Genomic DNA, 17,934 nt, shown 5'->3' with positions numbered 1-17,934 from the left:
TCTCATGTAGTCAACCAGTGTCTGGACACGTTGCACTGGAGTTGCAGTAAAGAATGAAGGTCTTGCGCATGAGATCCGCCCGAGAACAACTGACAAGAGCTTGCAGTCCATCTGTGCTCAAGACGGAACGTGGCAGTCCAAATGCTCTAAGCAGAAACTTCATCAGCATGGAGGGATTTAAGGAAAGAGAAAGTTCAAAGATGGCCATTGGATCGGCACAGGAAGATCATTAAGCTGCCATCACCATGACTTTCACGTACACTGGCTGCCATCTATGTTGGCATCTGCTCGTTAACATCATTTTTATGCATCAGTTCTGTACTTCCGCATCCCGCCACCCTCCAACAACACGTCCACCTTCAGACCGCTTGACCCGGCACCACATGCCCGCTTCTTTGTCGGTAATGAACTGCCATATGACGAGAGGCCAGCTTTTGTGACAAGGCAGTGGATCATAGAATTCCCGAGCACTCTCGTAGAGCTTTGGCAATCTGGTCCACGGAATTGCGGGGAAATCATGATGCTCGCTATGATACCCGACATTGTAAGTCAGGACATTGAGAGGACCGTAGTATGAAAACGTCTCAGGAACGGGCACATCCTGAGGCATTTTACCATTCTTCGATGTCAATTTGACGAAAACATAATGCTCCGCGATGAAATGAGCCGCGCATGGATGAAGAGACCCAGCCAGGAACGCGCTCATCAGGAAGTAGACGAGTGCCTTTGAACCCAAATATCTAACAATGAGAACATCAAAGATGACCTGCGCAGCAATGTTGCAAAAATGGATCGGCCCGAACGGTATCTTATAGATCATCATCGGTCTGATGGCGTAGAAAATGAGTTGAAAGGTGCAGAAGAACGCCTTGCCAAAAACCGAGTCCAGGAAGATCGCTTCTAATGTAGTGGGGAGATCTGTATCCAAGCCATCGACACCCAGGGACTTGTGATGGGTCAAATGGTACTGTCGAAAGCCGGCAGAGTATGGAACGCCTATGGGCAGATTGGCGAAGATGGCCAACAGTCTGTTGTAAATCGGCGTGCGGAAGGCAAGGTTGTGACTGATCTCGTGGATGGCGAGAAAGAGATTCTGGTTCGCCGTGGCCCCAACAATGTAAGCAGTGAGAAAGAACCGCCATGAGAGTATAGGAGTATCCCTGAGGAGACTGGCACAGGTGACTTGTAGGATGACGACGAAGAGGACCAGGTATTTGGTGAGTGGTTCCGGACCACACAACTGTAGGACTTCCTTGTGTGCTTTTATGATTGCCTGGCGACGAGTACGGTGCGGCTCTTCCGTATAAGTCCAGAAGAATTTGTCCTCCGCCGTCTTTTCCCCGTGCAGTCTCTTATTCTCTCTTGTCTTGCCCTGATCTTCAATTGCAACAGGTGCGTTGGTCGGTCGAAGCCGGTGCAGGGACTGTGTCTCGGTGATAGTGGACATTTTGTGATTGAACCCTTAGGTGAGAGCTAGTAGCGAGCGTGGAAGAGAATGAAAGAGAGAAGGACAACTGCCAGCATTGTCTCTCGAGACCGGCAAATTTCGAAAACAAAAGGCTTGGGACCGGGTTCGGATACAGGTCAGGAGAGGAAGTAGTCGAAAGAGCAGCCAAGTGGCACCAGATCATTAGACAGTTATTATGTAGGTAGGTACGTAGTGCAGTGGTGAGAGACATTTATTAGTGCCAGTGGGGGTTGCGATTATCTTGCTGCCAAAATGCAGGGGCAAAGCTTCTAGTCTCCAGATGGGATCCATGTATCGTCGCTCGCAGCTGCACACATAGCGGAGAGCCTCAGCTGTGATTCGCATTCGAAGTTCTTCAATGTACCTGTGTTCCAGCGACTCGTTGAAATGCTTTGGGGAAGGCAAACAATTGTCTCGTTAAATCTGGGCTGCCTCGAGAGGCCTACCGGTGGGGTTAAAGCCTCATCTACCACGGCAGTGGATAAACCCTTTCATTCATCGTCAGCCCAGACCTGCCCATGGACAATCCCCCCCCGCCTAAGCCGCAACGCAACGCCTGCGCCAGAGAGCTTTTCGTGCTTGAAACAATGGAGAGTAAAGTAATGGACCTACTTCACAATCAAGCTGGCGCTGGGCACGAGCTTCAGGTCCTTCAACGACTCTCCGAAGAACTCCTGACCAAACACCTTCCTGGGGAAGTTTTGAGCAAAGCTTTCAACATCTCGTCCGATTTCCTCGCCCACTGCTGCTGCCACTTCAAAAAGTGTCGTATCGACTGGGAATGTCTTCATGATGTTGCCGCCCGAGGTTTGCAATCGCAGACGGGTCTCCTTGTACTCTGAAGCTGGTCTGGCGGCTGCCGGGGCGGGTGCCGGCGGCGGCTGGGCTGCAACTGGGGGTGCCGTGCCTGCTCTCGCAGCCTTTTCTCGTTCAGCCTTCAATCTTCGTTCTTCCTTGTCGGCAGCAATTTTCGCTTGTATTCGCTTCTTTGCATCGATCTCTGCCTGCTTCTCGCGCTTCTTCTTCTCCGCTTCCTTGATCTGCTCCTTCATTCTCAGCTGCTCCTTCAAGTCCTCGGTCTCCTTTGTCTTTTTCCGGTTGATCTGTTCGTTGCGCTTCTGATCAATCTTGTCCTGCTCCGCCTGCACTGCTCGCTTAGCCGCCAATTTCTCCCGCAGCTGTGCAAGTTTAGCCTGACGTTCTTCCTCGGTCAGCGGAGCGACCTCTTCCGTCGACTCTGAGAAGTCGGTGTGACCTGATTTGGTAGCATGGAACTCTGCTTGAGCAGTCCCTCGGAACTTCTTGCCACACTCGTTGCAAACTAGGCTCTTTGCTTCATCTGCTGCCTGGGCCGCTTTTGCTTCAGCGGCTGCCGCTTCTTCGGCTTTCAGTTCTTCGAGAGTTTTTGACGAGTTAGTGTCTAGCCAATCGATCGCATCAGCCACTGTAATAGATGTTAATATAAAAGAATGCCACTCCAACGGCCCACAACACTTACGTCCGCCTGACTTCTTCAATGCCATCTCACTTCTCTCCTTGTCGAACCCCATCATGACCAGTTGGTCGAGATCTGAGGTCGCCATTCTCGCGCTATGCTATGCTTGAAAGAATACTCTGGCTCTTAGAGGAAGTAAAGGCTTGTCTTGGGTCGGCACTGTGAGATAACTGCCGTGGTAGTGGGTTTCTGATGTGTAAATGCAGGAACCGTCTGTAGGTGACTGTTAAGTGTAGATAGTGGGGGAGAGTTGACAGAGTAGCGATTTAAAGTTGGCGGTCTTTGGAGGCAGGAGATTCCGCTGGTCTGGATGAAAAGGCGAACAACAGGCTTCGACTGTTCCTTAAAGGCAAGATGGAGGAGTGATGCACTTGAACACGTTATAGTGCTAGAAGACACTGGCAGTGTTGAGTGATTCTAGAGGCGCAGGCAGTCCGCCGCTTCAAGTCCATCGCAGTTCAGCGTCATAGCGCCAAGGCCAGGATTCCGGCGTTCGAACATGAGCTCTTTAAGTTCATCAGATGCTCCTTCTGACAAGCTCTACTTTCAGAGAACTTTCACAACCTCGTAGGTAAGTGCTACCCATTTGTCCTGTACCGGCATGCGCCGTCTTGAGGTCCTACGCAGGAGAGAGTGAATTCAATGTGGCTGATGGCGGACCAAACCTACCACTACCAAGAGGGAAGGCACCTGCTGCATAAAGCGCCCTGCAGATCATCCTGATCAGTGTGTAATCACAGCAATTCCTCTATACAATCCAAGGACCAACAGGTGATGTTATATGGTATGGCTCATGACTGCCTTTTGTTTCTCTGGTTTTCACCGAAGGTGTATGAAAATGGCCTGAGGGCCACCTGAAATTCAAACTCGTGTTACCCCTGGCTCGTTTCAGCCTCGACATACTGTGGTAGTGCGGCTGCGCCCGCACGGCTCCCACCTGACACCCGTCTACCCACTGTACTGTGAGGTTCTCAATATTTCGAGGGAGACCTGATATAAGTCTAAAGGGGGATTGACCCATTCAGATACGGTGGCTCATTATGCGAATGCGAGCAAGGCTGGATGCCTGGTACACCGACTGTTTTGGGCCTTAATGGTTGTCCAAAGACGCGACTCTTGACGTCAGCGTGATGTTTACATTTTAGACGTGCCCCCTACTATGGCGCTGTCTTGGAACAGACATCGTACCCACCTGACAATGTATCTTTTCCACCACTGCTCGCATTACAATCTCAAACCGACACCGGGAAGAGTCTACGGAGACAAACTCACTGCCTCTGGCAATGCTAAACCAAGAAGTCGACATGAGCTCGGGGTATGCCAACGGAGACAGCAAACAGCAGAAGAAAATCATTACCTCAATACCTACTGTACCTGTCACAGTCGAGAGAAGGCCTTACATATCGAAGAAGGACGAGCAGAAGCTGCATCACCCTGGTTGGCTTCTTCCTCCATAGGCCACTGGTACGGGTGAAGACTGACCTTTACTGCCAGGCACTGCTCGCGCGAACATTGCGGCCACACTAGAGCAACCCAATGGTACCCTGGAAGAGGACTGGGCAGCGCGTCACCAACATCAGACGGTAAGGCCATCGATCACCTATATGAGCTCCAACAACCTCCAAGACTAACATGTTTCCGTCCAGGTCCTGCAACAACACTGTGACTTCTTCGACACTGACCAGGACGGAATCATCTGGCCACTCGACACATACATCGGCTTCTACAGACTTGGGTTTGGGGTCATCCTGTCACTGGTAGCTCTCTTCATCATCCATGTCAACTTCTCATACGTGACACAGCCGTCCTGGTTGCCGGATCCGTTCTTCCGTATCTACCTCGGTAAGGTGCACAAAACCAAACATGGCAGCGACAGCGGTACCTTCGACAACGAAGGGCGATTCATACCTCAGAAGTTCGAGGAGATCTTCACCAAATACGCCGATGGGAAGGACAGCTTGAGTTTCTGGGACATGATGAGGCTGATCAAGGGCCAGCGGCTGGCGTCTGACCCGATCGGCTGGGGAGGTGCTGTCTTCGAATGTACGGTGACTCTGACGAGGGCTGGGCAATGCTGCTCGTGGGCGCATTTCAGCTGGCTGACGTATTACCAGGGTCTATTACGTACATCATGCTATGGCCGGAGGATGGTGAGATGCGAAAAGAAGACATTCGCCGGGTCTGTGACGGAAGCCTTTTCTATACCATTGCCGCGAGACGAGCCAAGAATCAGCCTGCCTCCAAGGGAGGAATACAGCGGGCGAAGCGTTATCGACTGTTTTGAAGCGATCCGCGCCGAGCATGATTTACTGAGCATTTCATTGGGCAAGCGACAGGCATTGTTTTGCAACGCACCTTTATTTGGGTGGAGGTTCAAAAAGTGGTTTCAGGATATATGTAGTAATGAGAACGAAAAGGGCACCAAGACAGGTATAGACTCTGATACAGGGTACAATAGGTTGAATCCCGAACGAAGGCTGGAGTACCTGCTTCAGTTCCGCTGTGCCTGCTCCTCGAGCTTCCTCGTCGCCAATGTTGTTCGGATACCTTCACCGCCGGCCGTTTTTGAGACGCCAACTCATACGCAGCCTGAGTGGTCTAGCGATTCGAGAGTTCATTATCACTGGCTGAGTGGAAACTGGCCGCTTCCTACCATACCCGTCTGAATAAGCTGTCGCGAGCTTGTGGTATCATGATCCACCAAGGGGTTGGGGATACGTAGGAGATGAGAAGCTGAGAGGGAGAAGGGGGAAAGGGGGCGTCGTCGAATCTTAGATAAAAAGCCTGTCGAATGTAGAAATACTTCGCCGTATATTTTTGTAGCCTGGTATTTGCGGGGGGCATTCCACCACCGCATGCAAATCTCATGCGGCGCCTAACAACCTGAACCTGCCACTATTGCCTCATCAGTGGCACCCGCAGAAGCACCAACTTACACGATCGCTCACCAGCCTCCGAGTCCAGCCAGTGCCAGTGTCCAGCCCGAGTGTCCGCTGCTTTCCACCATTACTACTACTACGCGCTTCCGGCGTCCCAGGGACTGCCAGTGCACTACTAGACTACACTACTACTACTTACTGCCACAGGTATCATCTACTCCTCTTCATCCACCCTCCTCCGTCATACCCTGCTGAGCAACTTGAATCGAAGTCGAATCACTGCAGCCAACTATTCTGAACAATTGTACCACCACACAATCCCATTACAATCAACCCTTTCTAAGGTCTCGTTTGTCTGCGAGCATATCTTCTCGAGTCCACTCGCCTCCATACTGCGCAATCGCAGCTCCTCACCTGCATCATGTCCGTCGAACTCCAACCAGCCGAGCTGGGCTTCAGACGTCAGTGATCTCTGCCACAAGGCGACAAAAATGGAGGAAGACTGACACAATCGATAGGCCCCTTCAATCACGAAGTCAGCGAGGTGCTTAAGGTGACCAACGTCAACGATGCTCCTGTTGCTTTCAAAGTATGCGATCACTCCTCCATCTGTCGTGTGCAGGCACTAATCAACTTCAACCCAGGTCAAAACAACCGCTCCCAAGCAGTGAGTAGCATGGCTGATCCATGACATCGGCAGCCAGATCTCTAATCCTTGATTCAGATACTGCGTGCGACCAAACTCCGGCATCATTCCGCCCCATGAAAGCGTCGAAGTACAAGGTGCGAAAGAAAGCGGCCCTGAAAAGTTGCATCCACTTACATCCCACAGTTCTACTCCAAGCCATGAAGGAAGACCCCCCTCTAGATGCAAAGTGCCGCGACAAATTCCTCGTCCAATCCGTCCTTACGTCTCCCGATCAAGACTCAAACGTCACGACGCTCTGGCAGACGGTTGAAAAAACATCCAAGAGCAGCATACAGGAGAGAAAGATTCGTGTCAACTTCCTCCCTCCGTTCGATGCGACGCCGAATGGCACATCTTCCCATGAAGATCATCCTCCCGCATATTCCTCGCCCAGTCCTAAGTTCGGATCTCCCGCCCCCGAATCGTCTGCTGGCGGGTCATTCGTAGACAGCGCAAAGAATATGGCTACGAATGCCGCTGAGGCATCTGGCTTGACCGGCGCCGCCGCTGCCGTTTCCAACGCCGTCCCGACCTCAAGCGAGGAACTCAAGGAACAGTTAGCAGCAGCCAAAGCCCAGATCAAACAGCTGAGCAGCCAACTCCAGGATCCAAAGCTGCGACAACGAAAGATGCAAGAAGCAAACGACAAAGTTCAGAGCGTGGTTCAGCAAAGCCACGAAACTGGGGTGCCTTTGCAGATCGTCGCGGGTCTGTGTCTGATCAGTTTCCTAATTGCTTACCTATTCTTCTGAGCCGTTGAGCCCGTGGGACGTAAAAATGGGGGCCATCGGGCTTGGATATCTCGGCTGCATTCAGTGACGAACAGCGGCTGGGGAAGAGCTACGGCGCTGCACGAGGCTGTAGAGTGTCCGTTGTCGCTGGCAGGGGTGCTGAAGCGCGATCGAGGCAAGCCAAGTGGTTTTACGACTGCCGTGTCCTTCGTGTCTCACCCGAGGGTGCTGGGTGGTGTTGCTTATGTTGCGTGAGCTCGAAGGAAAACAGTGTCCATCCGACACCATGCAAGTGTCGGTTACGAGGTGGCTTCTGAGAGTCACGAGGAACAAGCCGGGTGTTTTGCTGAGCTTTGTATTTTTGAGCTGTCTGACCTTTCTATGTAAGCGTAGAACACGGCAGAGCAATTGATGGAAAATCCGGAAAAGGATCGCGCCCACGGTAGTTGTCTGTTTCCTAATCGTGGCCGCGTGTGATGCCGTCTCACTTCAAGTGCCCTGAGTATTGCGAACGACATGATATGATTTTTGCTGGATATGTACGGACGGTCGTGCAAGACAATGACTTTATATATGACCAACATGACTTATTTTCTTCGAGTCTGGAGATGGTTGCTTTGCAGTGTGGTGGTTGCGTGTTTGGGTCCGTTTGGAGGGAGGCTCGAGTACCGAGTATATTCTTGCTATTTTCGAAATATATTCAACATACCTACCATACTATGTAACGGCGTATACATCACGATGATCCCAGCCCACCATTTATCGCACACATACACAGAAGACTTCTACTCGTCGACTCGCCCAAGACTCGTACATTCGACCATCGAAGAGAGACCTTAGTTTGTCCACGGCGATACCATCAATATACTAACTGTGTTGTCGTGTTGGGGTCGCTCAGTAACCGACAAGGCTGGGAACTGGTTGAACTGGGCAGGTTCTCCGACCTTCAAGTTCTCGGGCACCAACCTCGAGTTGCACCTCAAACACAGAAGAGGATCCCAAATCCAACTTCAATGCGACCAGCGACGAATATCAACTTCACACGCGACTTGCCGTGACATCGACTACCGCGTGCATAGTCCTCCCTACCACAGAGCAGTGCCTTTCTCATCATATTCCCCTCCACGTACCTCGCGCACAAATAGAGGCCCAGGCTCAGGCTCGTCGCATACTTCCCAGTCCTTTCGCGAATCCACTACGCCGTCCTTCCCCCCTACCCAACAGCATCGCAACTAGAAGGGCTCTGTCGAGCAAATCCTACTCCAACATCCCCACGATGTCGACAGAAATGGAAATCGATTCAGCGCCGCCAACGGCTACCGACATTTCCACGGCAGATGAGGCGGGCGCAAAGAACGGCGACACAAATACTGGCACCGCCTTGCCCATCGACACCAAGACACAACCGCAACAGACCAATGTCGGGTCTGAAGCACGCACGGCGCAAGGGGCTGTCGCAGTGCGCAGTATCGAAGGCTGGATTGTGGTCGCGACCAATATCCACGAAGAGGCCACCGAGGAAGACATCACGGATTTGTTCGGGGAATATGGCGACATCAAGAATTTGCATCTCAACTTGGATCGGAGGACAGGTTATGTCAAGGTACGATACACTTCATGCACCATGCGCGCCGTGATCGAAAGCCCAAAAAGAGAGAGAAAACAGCAGCAGTCATGGTGAACCATACCACGTTGCATTTCCCTCCTGATCCGTTCATCTTGAGTCCGGTTCTCTGGTGTATTTCGGATTCCACTCATGTTTGGCTTTCTGTTATCGGTATACCAGCTTGAATCCTGCCGTATACCCCGTCCCTTTCATATACTTGATTACTTTGTGCTCTTGTTCTCCCTTATATGGTGCTCTAGTTTCAGCGAGACATGTTATGATCCGCCAGCTGACCAGTTCCCGGTGTCTGGGATTACAGGGCTATGTTCTCATCGAGTATCCGACCCAAGTCGAAGCCGCGGCAGCGATCAAAGCTCTGAATGGTACCAAACTCCTCGAGCAGACCATCTCCGTCGACTACGCGTTCGTCCGACCGCCACCGAAAGACAAGGGCCGCGCAGGCAAGACGAATGAGCGCCGCGGCGGCCGAGCCGCAGCAGGCAGGAGTCGCAGCCGAAGCAAATCCAAGAGCAGAAGTCGGAGTAGATCTCGCAGTCGCAGTCGCAGTGGCAGCCGGGACGTGGAAGGACGTCGTGCGCCGGACGAGGACAAAATGGAAAGGGATTGAGCACTTTGCGAAAGAGACCAGCATTCCCTGAACGACGAGTAATAGGACAATGCACAGCTCACAGCGTAGCTACCGCGGGATGTGCAGTCACAACACCGGACAAAGTTGGAAAATCAACCATGCGGTGATGGACAACACTATCCTACCCAGTCTCACTTTCCACTATGTGCATGTTCTCCTCCCGGCTGGGAGATAGGAGATGATGGGTCCCTCAATACTCATACGTCCTTTCGTCAACGGCGGTCTCGATGAGAAAGAAGCATCAATGGTTGGCGAAGCTCCCATCTGTGATCGGTTGGGATGGAAAAAGACAATGCAGCAGATGGAGCTCCGGTCAAGCTCAAGCACGACGACACAAGCATACACTCGTGAACCATCTTGTGCATCTCGGTCCGACTGGAGGAACAAGAGCGAGATGGAAAGAGGGCCGAGCAGACATACCCTCCCATCTCATTCCATTATGGCTCCAACTTGAATGCTGGATGAAAAGATTCCAAGCTTCGTGAAAGCCATATGCTGGCCCTGAATATATCTCGGGGTCGGCATGATAGCAAGTTCTGTTATCCAGGTATGTCATGTCTTGCTCCCTTTGTTCCTCGCCATTTAGCACCTCCTATCCAGGTGTACATGTACATGTACCTGTACCTACCTGAGATACGTACCTTGAATCACTCCCCCTCTCATCTCACACCTTTACTAACGCTGTCGTGTTCAAGTTTAGGATGCCGATTCCATACTCCTATCTGTCCCCCAAACCAATGAAATCTCAGATACACACAAAAGACCAATCTTTCTACTTCTCAAGCACCGTTCGTTCCAACTACAAGCCTTAAACCCATGTAATTTTCTCTTCCTTGTATGCGTCCTGGCCACTATCGCTGAAGAAGATCCATCCATGAGCAACAAGTTTATCCTCTGTTTCCCTTGTCTTTGTCTTTGCCTTTGCTGCCTTACTGCACCCGCACCCAAACTCGCACTCAGACACAAGACACAAGGCACAAGGCACAGACACACATTCATACTCATGAGACACTTCTCCTTTCCAGCCCCAAGCATGTTCACTTCAGGTACATCATGATACCGACACTGATACTGATACCGATACCGATACCGATACTCTGACAAGCACTCTGATCGATGTACTGAAAAAGTGCAGTGTCTGTAGGGGGAATCGGACGCATTTCGTTTACTCGACACGATATTGCCAGATCATCTTGGCGACAACCAACCGCTCATCGATATTACGGCAGGACCAGGGCCACACAAGGTCATCTGACGGCCATTGTGGTATCGTGGTGCTTCAGCCAGAGGCGGAAATTCATACAGCAATCCCGCGCCTGGTTACCGCTTACTTGACGGGCGTACGTCCGCCCTGTTCAAAAGGCCAACAATGGTGTCGATGGGTTGCCAGAGCCCGCCTATTTTAAGAAGGTCAAGTAGGCTGTGTTGTTAAACTGGTAGCTACCTCGTTTAACAAGACTCGGTCATATTGCAGACGATGCTTACCCGAATTCGAGTATTGCTTTTCATCCTGGCATCCTCCCAGCAATCAATACCCAAGTCATGTTTACTCTAACAAGTGCCCTCCCTTGCCTCCCATTCACCGCGGCTCGTTGATAGAAGGATCTACTCCCGAAACCGAACCAGCTCTCCCGATCCATGCAAGAAGACTAGCTCGTCACCCCCAATCCCTTTCCACACCATCTCAACAAACCTCCTCCCCGGCTTTTCATGAACCTTCCTTTGGCGGCGGCTCAATAGTTCGGACAATCACGAGATCGGTGGTGTCGTGCATTCTGGCTTGGAACGGACATCTCGGTCTCCCACAGGACGTGGCATTCGACACATTCGAGCAATGATGACCCCCGAAACAATCATGTCGTCGGCAGTCGGGGCCGATCGAGCACGGCAGGTTGCGAGCCTTGTGGCGTAATGCCAGGTACATACCGTCCGAGATGGGCTCGTGGTCGTACGTACATTGAGGGTTGTTGCAGTTGGAACGCAAATGATGTTCGTTACACAGTCTGCGGTTCCGTGAGCGGAGGTGAAAGTGTTCCTCGTCGGCAGGCGAGGGGCGCGGAAGCTTCAAATCAATACGCTGGTCGAACTTGTTCAGGGCGATTGGAGCTCGAACGGGCCGCTCAGTTGGGTGCGGTTCGGGCGTTGTGACCACCTGCCGCTCGAATGCCGATGGGGAGAAACCGTTGGACATGGATTTCCGCGCCGTCACCAGTCCAGTAGCCGAGGCCAGTGTTGGTGAGGATCCATGAGTAGAGGGTTGGGATCGGGGTTCGTCTTGCTGAATCATATCGTCCCAAGATCCCTCGAATTGCTTAGGAACTCGTCTTCCGCGGCGCGGAGGAGCGTAAGAAGTACCATTAGAAGCACGCTCCTGTCTCCAGGCTGGCGCATGTGCACCGTTGTTGTTGCTACCATAAGATGGCCTTGTGGGATGAGATATCCATGTATCCGTCTGTTTTGAGGGCTCTTGGGTCTCTGCCGCTGCGTTTGTCTGTGCTCTGTCGTCACCCCAGGCGCCAGCGATAGGGGTTGGTTCGTACGAGTGTCCTGCTGGAGTTGTCTCCCAGCCTTGTTCAGCAGTCTTGTTCGAATTCGAAGACGAGTGGGCCGAAGACTCAAGCTTGACAACCGCAGCAGAGCTGGATCCTTGGGTACCGTTGGCAATGCCATTCGGCTCGGCTCGTGCTGGGTTTGTATTCTCTGACTGCGTGGGAGGAGACGATGGCTTCGCTTCGTTCGGTGGTGTGTATTCGACGTTCGGAGCAGAGGGTAAGACCTTGGGATCGTGGAAGGCGGTGACAGGAGTGGAATTCGGGACAGACTTGATTTGGGAGACAGGAGAGACAGCACCCGGGTGTTCAGGGCTGTCTTCCCGCTGATTGACGGACACTTCTCCGTTGGCCTTGTATATGCTTCCTCCAGAGAAGCTCTCTGTTCTAGGAACGCTATCAAGCGCGGATAGGCTGACTGCGTGAAAGGGAATGTTGACACCAGGAGGAAAGCCTTGTTCAGGTAATACTAAGGATGTCTTTGCCTTGGTATAGTCGTCATCGCTGTACAACTGTAGTATGTTGTAGTACTCCGACTCATGGCCGAGGGCCAGGAAGATATGTCTGCAGTGACAATTCTCAATGTACAACTCGTAGAGTTCTAGGTAGCTTGTCAGCGAATCTTTCTTCTCCGAAGGTGGGCATGAGGGTACACACGCTTCACTTTGGCATCCACAGCCTCGTGGCCCGCACCGCAGTCACTGATCGTAAAGCACGGCTGGATCTTGCAGACTTGTTGAATAAAGGTCCAGAGCTGGTCCGGATCAGGAAGGAGATTCGCGGCAGAGAGGTCCTGCGCGAGTCTTCCAACGTCAGAGAAAATGTGCACTACCACCGAGATGTGCTCAGGCAGGTCGTTCTTATGTTGATTCCTGGCAGCCTCCTTCACTTCGGCCAGCAAAGTCCCAACGGCTTCTGCTGCGCCCAATGTCCCTGCTCTTACGAGGCCATTCTTGAAGAAGTGTTGATTACCGTCGAGGAGGACGAGGACATGCTGGACACTTGTCTAGGGACTGGGTCAGTAGGGCAGATGGACGAGGCAGGAAGATTGACAAACGATGCGCGACTCGACGTCGGTTGCACGCTTCTGCCAGCGACGGCGGCTTTCGGTCTGATCGTCAAGGTCGGACTTGAGGTTCTCGATAGTCTCGTCCTTCTCTTCGAGTAGGTGGAGAAGTTTCTCCAACCGTTCAGATCGACAAGCCATGGGGACAGGGGAAGCAGAGAGTTGTACCTCGACCAGTTCATGTTCTTCGGCGGCTTTGACTTTGTAGGCTTCATGCTGCTTTGCCAGAGCCTTCAACTCGGCAGAGAGCTGTACCTCTTGTCCTGCCATTGCTCAATCTACTGGTGAACCGAATCACACGACGGTGGGCATAGTAGAGGAAGCGAGGGGGATCGAGATCAGGAAGGCTCAGATATATTCTGATTGTGCCCTGGGAACGCAAGATTTGTGATGGAACTGGAACGCAATTGTGAACAGAAGGGATACGAGCAGTGTGTAGACTACATGTGCATGACAGAAAGAAAACCTGCAATTTGTAACAATGGAGCAAAGCAGTGTCCGTTGCAGATACAATCAATGGCCATTCAGTTGCTCAAGTGGTAGGTAGCCGAGGAGATGAACATCTGGAGTATAATAAAATAATCATGGTAGAAAAAAGGGTCAGGCACAACCCGCCTCATGCTTTCCCTTACCACTTCTTCAGTTCCCATACTACTTCTTGGGTGAACACACTGCATCCTATATTCCAAGAGGCTCACATTCTTCCGTGAACAAAGTCTTATGTGATCATAGATGCTTTTATTTCCACTATCCAAGGCGTTGATATCCAATGCATATCTAGGTATCTTTCCCATTGGTCATAGACCACAACGTTCCATCCTCTTCATCCACCATTACTGGAGGACCAGCGTGTTGTACAGCTCTCGACGCTCAGGACTGCGCCGTAGTCACCGTCGCTGATCGAGATCGATCAAATTTTCAAACAATTTCGCGTGTCGCTGAATGCCGAATGCCGAATGCTGAGTGTTGAATATAGAATATAGAATATTGATGCTGAATGCTGAATGCTGAATGCCGAAGGCCGAAATACTAATCATTAAATCGTGAAGTTATTCAAAACCAGAGTCACTTCTCGAACGGGCTTGGGTCTGGGAACAATCCCTCGTAGAGTTCAGTCATGGCCTGCTTCACATCCGCAAGCTCTTGGGGGTCGTTGGTGGAAACGTCGTCGTTCAGACACAATTGACCCGCCAGTTCTTTCCTTGCCCGAACATACCGGCTGACAAGGGTGCTGTCGACCTGCTCAGCATCCGTCACCATGACAAACAAAGCATCTGGGTTGATGATGCTATATCGATATCGCATCACAGCCTTCAGCACCAGTTCGCGTTGTGCGTCTTGGGTGCCAGCTCGCGGCAGCAAGGGTGCCAGACCCTTGGGAGTCTTGTTGAGGATCAACTTCAACAGACAGTCTCCGCATTTCGGTTCTTGTCGAGCCAACCGATCAAATACGACGGCGGTTGAAAAGACTGGGTTCCTGGTGCGAGCATCGGTGGAGGAGACTGAGAATCCGGGGGCCAAACACTCGTTGACGTCGAACTCTATACAGTCGGCGTTCTGTATGGCAGCTGGTCCATCAAGAGATGTCCATAAGATGTCCGTGTTGACCTTCGGAGGGGCCAGCCCGGCCTTCTGGAGCAACTGAGGTACGTGATAGTAGTTTCGCTTTCGGAACGTCGTTCGTCCCTCGTTCTTCATTCCGGCTTCCAGATCTTGCATGATCGTTTGTCTCTCATCCCAAGACAAGTTCCCGTCCCCATCCACGTCGCTTCGAAGCATGATATAGCTCCAAAGCAATGCTTCACGGTGACGTTCAATCAGGTAGTGGAAGGTCACGTACCACGAGTACAACTGGAACCCAGGTTCGCCTCGGAAACGTTTGCAAGCGCTCTGCAGTTCAGGACCCGGGAATGAAGAGATGGCCTCACGCATGATGTTGCGTGACAAGGCGTGCCCGAAATGACCTTGCCCTTTACGCTTTCGGATCCCGAACCGTCGATTGAGGAGCCAGGAGGTATAGATGAGGAATGGCTTCTCACCGAATCGATGGGCGTCAACTTCGGTTGGGGGTGCTGTGGCACTGTATGAGTTGGTCTTGAACCCCATCACGGAGCCAAACAATGGGGAATGAATGTCGGCAGCACTGTGCTCCTTCCCCAGCAGCATATCATCAGACAAGGCGTACAACTGCACGAGGTTAGCAACTTGAATGCAGAGAGCGACATGGCGACCGTATAACGTACATAATCCGTGTCCGAGGGTGTGTTGAACAGCTGGTTCTCAATGGTCAGGGAGTTGAAGGTCGGTAAGCACGCGTGCTTTTCAATGTCGAAGAATTCTTCTTGAGCAAGGACTTGCACCACTTCCTTCGTGGCCGGGTCGTCGTTCAACCAGTTGGGTATCTGTTTTCCTGCCTCTGTGCCTTGGACAGAATTCACCACAATTTGGATCTTGTTGCGGAATTTCGAGGCATAACGCTCAAGACTTCGAAGTGAATATCGCAGCTCATCCCAGTCTCGATAACGGTTGATGCCATGGGAGTTGATCCACTTCCCTTCCTCGTCGTTGAGAACCGAGTTCAATTCGTAGGGATACTTGGTCCTCTGGAAGGCCTCGTCCGAACCATTGACCCCTGTTCGAGTTAGCCAACATGGTCCCTGGAGGTCGGGCTCTGGGAGCCTTACACAAATATACGAAATCAATCTTCGGCTCGGCAAGCTTCCCCCATTTCTTGACATCGTATGACGCGTGAGCGACCCAATCATCCTCCCATCCGTGCAAGACTTCATCCTTGACAGCGTCTTCGAATGGAATATGGACGATTTCAGGCAGACTGTCCGCCTTTTCTTCCAGTGAAAGATGGTCGATGGGTTCTGCTTCGATGATCTTCTCCTTGACTGGCTGATCTGGCGACGAGATCAAGGCCGCCTTCTCCGTCTCTGGGTCCAAGTTGGCCTGTACCGCCACCGGTCCCTTGTGAAGGCGATCGGTTGGCACATCAGCGAACTGTGGCTCCATGCCAACGTCCTCAGACCCATCTCCAGGTATCAACAGGACCTCAGGGCCAGATGGGAGCCCGTCCCCGTGCTGTCCCCGATTACTCTGCTGACGGATGACAACATTGTCCGCGAACTGTGTCTCTCCATCCTCATCGGTGACAACCGTCCCTTCAGCCAGCTGGGGCCTCTCCTCTTTGATGAGGTTTGTCTGGAATCCTGGGTCTATGACCTGCTCTTGCGCCGGGGACCAGTCGGAGTCATCCTGGACTGATCTCCTGTCTCGCGAGGAGAACGGATCGGGTTCCTGCTGGACGAACGTTTGCCGATGCGGTGACAAAGATGTTGAATGGGAATGATGCCAGACAATGAAGCAGATGATGGTCGCGACGATGAAGAATAGGGGTCGCCGTGACCGCTGAGCAGCGATCCGAGGCTTTCGCCAGCTTTGCGAGTTCTTGCGCTCCCAGCGTCTATTGTCGAAAGGGAGCGTCGACATACTGGAGATTCACCCGAGATTGAGGGCGAGATTGCTCTATCTCATTCCAGCTGCCGACGACCGAAGTTGCAGAGGCCAAATTTACTGTCACTTATCAGAAGCGAATGCGATGATCACATGGGGATTAGGTGTGTCGGAGGGAGGGGGGGCGAAAGACAACATGGACCGCTCTGAATGGCAAGACGAAGCTTTGACTCGGAAAACAGCACAAGTCAAAGAGATAAGTGTTTAGGGGATTCAGAAATCTCTTTGCCACGTGCAAGGGACTGTCGAGCCCTTCGCCATAGGGATTGATGCATACGACAGGTCAAGCCAGGTAAAAAATGGAATCTGCCGGGCCACTCACTACTGGGTGGCCGGAACATTGCACGACAGCAGACACCGTCAACCCCCCCGAGACGCGACGCGAACCTGTGATACAGTGGCTAGAATATTCAAGGAGGCGAGAGAGTCGAAGACGACTGGCTGATGCCGCGACTGACAGCTTCAGACGAGGCCCAAAGAGGAAATAAGGCATGTGCCATCATGAACCCACTCCGAACTGGCAGCACTGGACTCAGGAACAAGGAGTGACCGGGGGAGCGGCGAACGACTGTTGCTGCCCCCATAAGTCGAAGTAAGTTGATGTGAGGGAAATTGAATCGATTCACAGGTGGTATGTCCTGCAAAGTCAATCAGCGAATTCATCCTGGCTCGTTCTGGCAAACATGACATGAACGTCGATAATCGTCCTGTGTACCGCTACACGGATCTAACGTGGGGAGGCGAGCGAGGAGAAAAGACTAGGTAGGTGCTTGGTCAGATAGGCGAAAAACGGAGACGAGGGATGGAGAACTGATACGTTCGACAGCAGGAGGACCACAACGGATACGTTAGGGCGGTGACTTGCAGTAGACGATAAAGATAGTACGGACGTTGATGCGAGACAGAGAGAGGATGAGGCCATCGAGGATCTGGTGGCTGTCGACTGGGTACCTTCTCCTGCTCGCTCAGTGGTAGGTATCTACCGACAAGGTGAGGTTGGTTAGGCCAGGCGGGGCCCGAAAGGAGAAGCATTGAAAATTCAAATGACAACAATGTGACCCAAGGCCTGCCATCTTCCCGTTGGCTGTGGGGATCAGGCTGTGTAATTTTACCACCAAACAAGACTAGCGTCGTACCGGCCCACGCCAGACCCAATGCGGCTGATGCCAAGCGAATCCATTTTCAACCTCAACATCAAAGCCAGAGAGAAATTTCGTGTGACAGTCGAAGGGAAAAAGGCTCCCTATCAACACCCATCGCCGTGCTCGAGCCCCCTATGAGATT

General features: G+C 52.1%; 7 protein-coding genes across 7 annotated transcripts; 3 read left to right on the top strand and 4 right to left on the bottom strand.

Annotated features, from left to right (window-relative positions):
* Positions 1 to 310: 310 nt before the first annotated feature.
* On the bottom strand, positions 311 to 1,447 carry A1O1_05042 (sphingolipid delta-4 desaturase; the record flags this gene model as incomplete). The annotated part of the gene is made up of 1 exon (XM_007725930.1): positions 311 to 1,447. The coding sequence occupies one exon, from the start codon at positions 1,445 to 1,447 to the stop codon at positions 311 to 313; it is 1,137 nt and encodes a 378-aa protein (XP_007724120.1).
* Positions 1,448 to 2,076: 629 nt separating this feature from the next.
* Positions 2,077 to 3,051, bottom strand: A1O1_05041 (uncharacterized protein; the record flags this gene model as incomplete). Its single annotated transcript, XM_007725929.1, has 2 exons — positions 2,077 to 2,912; positions 2,967 to 3,051. 2 exons carry the CDS (start codon positions 3,049 to 3,051, stop codon positions 2,077 to 2,079), a joined length of 921 nt encoding a protein of 306 aa, XP_007724119.1.
* Positions 3,052 to 4,267: 1,216 nt separating this feature from the next.
* On the top strand, positions 4,268 to 5,247 carry A1O1_05040 (uncharacterized protein; the record flags this gene model as incomplete). The annotated part of the gene is made up of 4 exons (XM_007725928.1): positions 4,268 to 4,400; positions 4,458 to 4,546; positions 4,610 to 5,006; positions 5,078 to 5,247. 4 exons carry the CDS (start codon positions 4,268 to 4,270, stop codon positions 5,245 to 5,247), a joined length of 789 nt encoding a protein of 262 aa, XP_007724118.1.
* Positions 5,248 to 6,263: 1,016 nt separating this feature from the next.
* A1O1_05039 (uncharacterized protein) lies at positions 6,264 to 7,282 on the top strand (the record flags this gene model as incomplete). The annotated part of the gene is made up of 5 exons (XM_007725927.1): positions 6,264 to 6,303; positions 6,361 to 6,431; positions 6,487 to 6,509; positions 6,567 to 6,625; positions 6,675 to 7,282. 5 exons carry the CDS (start codon positions 6,264 to 6,266, stop codon positions 7,280 to 7,282), a joined length of 801 nt encoding a protein of 266 aa, XP_007724117.1.
* Positions 7,283 to 8,537: 1,255 nt separating this feature from the next.
* On the top strand, positions 8,538 to 9,495 carry A1O1_05038 (uncharacterized protein; the record flags this gene model as incomplete). The annotated part of the gene is made up of 2 exons (XM_007725926.1): positions 8,538 to 8,864; positions 9,187 to 9,495. 2 exons carry the CDS (start codon positions 8,538 to 8,540, stop codon positions 9,493 to 9,495), a joined length of 636 nt encoding a protein of 211 aa, XP_007724116.1.
* A 1,729-nt stretch (positions 9,496 to 11,224) lies between these two features.
* Positions 11,225 to 13,401, bottom strand: A1O1_05037 (uncharacterized protein; the record flags this gene model as incomplete). The annotated part of the gene is made up of 3 exons (XM_007725925.1): positions 11,225 to 12,666; positions 12,723 to 13,071; positions 13,123 to 13,401. The coding sequence occupies 3 exons, from the start codon at positions 13,399 to 13,401 to the stop codon at positions 11,225 to 11,227; spliced, it is 2,070 nt and encodes a 689-aa protein (XP_007724115.1).
* Positions 13,402 to 14,196: 795 nt separating this feature from the next.
* Positions 14,197 to 16,626, bottom strand: A1O1_05036 (uncharacterized protein; the record flags this gene model as incomplete). The annotated part of the gene is made up of 3 exons (XM_007725924.1): positions 14,197 to 15,318; positions 15,375 to 15,763; positions 15,816 to 16,626. The coding sequence occupies 3 exons, from the start codon at positions 16,624 to 16,626 to the stop codon at positions 14,197 to 14,199; spliced, it is 2,322 nt and encodes a 773-aa protein (XP_007724114.1).
* Between the last annotated feature and the right edge of the window lie 1,308 nt (positions 16,627 to 17,934).

The sequence above is a fragment of the Capronia coronata genome (assembly GCF_000585585.1).
Source record: "Capronia coronata CBS 617.96 chromosome Unknown acBCG-supercont1.4, whole genome shotgun sequence".
NCBI lineage: Eukaryota > Fungi > Ascomycota > Eurotiomycetes > Chaetothyriales > Herpotrichiellaceae > Capronia > Capronia coronata.
The sequence above is the reverse complement of the archived record's forward strand: the minus strand, read 5'-3'. Positions and strand labels throughout refer to the sequence as shown.